The sequence below is a fragment of the Semicossyphus pulcher genome, unplaced genomic scaffold (genome assembly GCF_022749685.1).
Source record: "Semicossyphus pulcher isolate SPU_LCO1_2020_fin unplaced genomic scaffold, fSemPul1.0.p SCAF_17, whole genome shotgun sequence".
Taxonomy (NCBI): Eukaryota; Metazoa; Chordata; class Actinopteri; order Labriformes; family Labridae; genus Semicossyphus; species Semicossyphus pulcher.
This window is the reverse complement of record NW_027211681.1, coordinates 26,120,568-26,123,275: the sequence shown is the minus strand read 5'-3', so window position 1 is coordinate 26,123,275 and position 2,708 is coordinate 26,120,568. Positions and strand designations below refer to the sequence as shown.

Genomic DNA, 2,708 nt, shown 5'->3' with positions numbered 1-2,708 from the left:
CGGTCCCAATAATTCTCCCCCAGGATGGAGGTAAGGGGCATTTCAATTTTTTTTTCTCCGCATTGCACAATGTATCCCGTTCAATTTCACTAATCAATCTCCCTTCATTGCAGGTGATGCAGATGCAGACGCCCAGTAACGACAGCGGTGCCACTGCTTTTTGTTTCTCTTTGTTTTTTTTAATAAACTACTTTTCCTTTTCAACCGTGTGTTGTGTGGATCATTTTGCGTCATTTCCTAGCTTTCAAGCCCTATACATGATAGTTGATATGGGTTGTGTGATGGTAGTGGGTTTAATGTTGGGAGTAGGGTGGTGCTGATATCAGTGCTTGGTGACTGGTGGTGACGGGGTAGGGGCTGATAGACATCAAAAGAGATTCACAAGCTCCTCTCTGGTCTGGACACCAGCTTGGTGGAGTGCTGCTCGGGATTCGTGGGGGGCGGGGTTGGGGGCTTCGTCTTCCGATGTTTCCCCATCTTCATCCACAGGAGGCGGCTCATCTGCTCCAACGCGCACTGCTATGTTGTGCAGCATGGCTGTGACAACAATCACGCGGCAACATTTCACAGGTGACAAGCGCAGCCCCCCCGACGAACGATGGATACATCGGTAACGAGACTTCCACCTGCCAAACACCCGTTCAATGTGGGTCCTGGTGTGTGTGTGGGCCTCATTGAACCTCTCCTCCTGTGGTGTTGCTGGGTTGGTTATCGGTGTCACGAGGTAACTCCTGAGAGGGTAGCCACTGTCCCCGAGGAAGATGCTCCTGCCGAACTCTCCTCTGCCAGCCTTCTGCCCCACAGCTGAGTTGGCCCACGAGAAGCTGTCGTGTGTGCCTCCTGGCCACCTGGCAACGATGTCTGTGATGAGGCCATCGTGGTCCACCGCCACCTGAGTGTTGATGGCAGCGTAATGTTTCCTCCCAATCCAGCACGGATCCACCAGAGAGGGATTGTGGATTGGGATCAGTGTGCCATCCACGACACCAATCACCCGGGGGATCCCAGCCATGGCATGAAATCCACGGTGGACCTGGCGGACCTCGTCCCGTGTGGTGGGCATTCTGATGTGTGTCTGGGCATGGCGCAGGAGGATCGGTGTCACGGCTGCCACACTCCGTGAAACCGATGCCTTGCTGAGGCCGGTGCCATCCCCCACCACCTCCAGGAAGCTCCCTACTGCGTAAAAACGCAGCGCGGCCAGGAGCTGCACCTCCGGGCTGAGGGCAAAATTGCAGCGGGTTGCCCTCTGGATGTGTGGTGACACTAGCGTGACGAGGCGTTGGATCTCCAAACGGGGAAGCCGGTACTTGGACTGGACAGCCCGGTCCGACAGCACATTAAGTGGGGAGAAGTGCTGACGCACATAGGCATTTATGTAAACCATCTGGCTTCGCGCACGGCGACGCTGTTGGTTAGCAGCGAGAATATGCTGTATTGCAGCCATGGTGTCTCACACGCGTGGACTTCAGCAACGCCTTTATATAGACTAGCAGGTGGAGCCTCTCTTGATGAGGTTCCAGCCGGGTTCAATTACACCTGTCGGTTTCCCTGATATCTGTGAAATACCACAGGGTTGTTGATGTTTTTATAGCTAATGTAAACTCATATGCAGATGCCGAATGTGTGTGAAAACGTAATGAGTGATAGTAATGATGATTCATTTTATTTATGTAGCTACAGGAACACATGGGCAATTCTTTATTTTTATATCGTTATTTTTCTTCTTATGCTATTGTTTTTCTTGCGTCAGTGTTCTGCAGCTGTGGGCGCACATTCATCATTACGCATGGTTTTAGTATTCCTTTGAGTGTCAGATATAACTTTCCCTGACGCGGCTGCAGTGAGCGTTTGGTCGCTAAGAAGGCTGTTAAGAGTGGGTCAGGCTGACCTTACATTTCCTTCTTAGTGAAAGATCTTCTTAAGCTAAGAACGACTCTGGGAAACACATCCTTCTTTCACAGCGCTCTTAAGAGCGCTCCTAAGAAGCTCTTAGCGCTTAAGAGCTTCTTAACGAATCTGGGAAACGCGGCCATTGTTTTTAATCAAATCTTGCCATGAATTATTGTTTTTAGCCATAAGCTTGGTCCTTTTTATCATGCACAACTTTATAACCATGACATGAGCAGGGACCAGGAATAATATTCCCTTTCAATAAGCACACGAACACAACAGCTGAATATTAAACTAAATAAACCACAAAAGAAAATATTTAACCCAAACGAATAAACCCAAATAAACGAAGACAGAAAGGAATTAATCAAATCAATAAGAGTTGTGGTGGGATGGAAAACCCGGAGCTGCGTGGGCACACGGCAGTATTACTGTGTCCCTTTAATCCACATGTAGACCACGCAGCAGCAGAAGAAGACGGCGGAGACGAAGCGACCGCACCAGGGCTGGGGGGCCGTGGACAGCCGTCCTTCACGATGCCCAGCTGGTAGTCCGCGTCACCGAGCCGTGGCAGCGCAGCCCCACACAGAGCGCAGGGGGAAGAGGAGAGACAAACTGTGGCCTCAGCAGCTACAGCAGGACAGAGAGCAGGACAAATTCAACACGAGGACAATAAGCCAGCAGACGTCGGTAACAAAAGAGCCAGCTTACCCGAGCGAAGAGAGCTTAACCCCTGGCCCAAAACACCTTCACGGTTTTCCTGGTGAGGGCAGAGAGCAGACTCCACACTCCTCAACCTCCTCACAAAACGGCAC

At 50.9% G+C, this 2,708-nt stretch overlaps 1 protein-coding gene across 1 annotated transcript; it reads right to left on the bottom strand.

The window, feature by feature from the left end:
* Positions 1–367: 367 nt before the first annotated feature.
* On the bottom strand, positions 368–1,447 carry LOC138595060 (putative nuclease HARBI1). The gene has a single exon (XM_069666377.1). It carries the CDS (start codon positions 1,445–1,447, stop codon positions 368–370), a length of 1,080 nt encoding a protein of 359 aa, XP_069522478.1.
* Between the last annotated feature and the right edge of the window lie 1,261 nt (positions 1,448–2,708).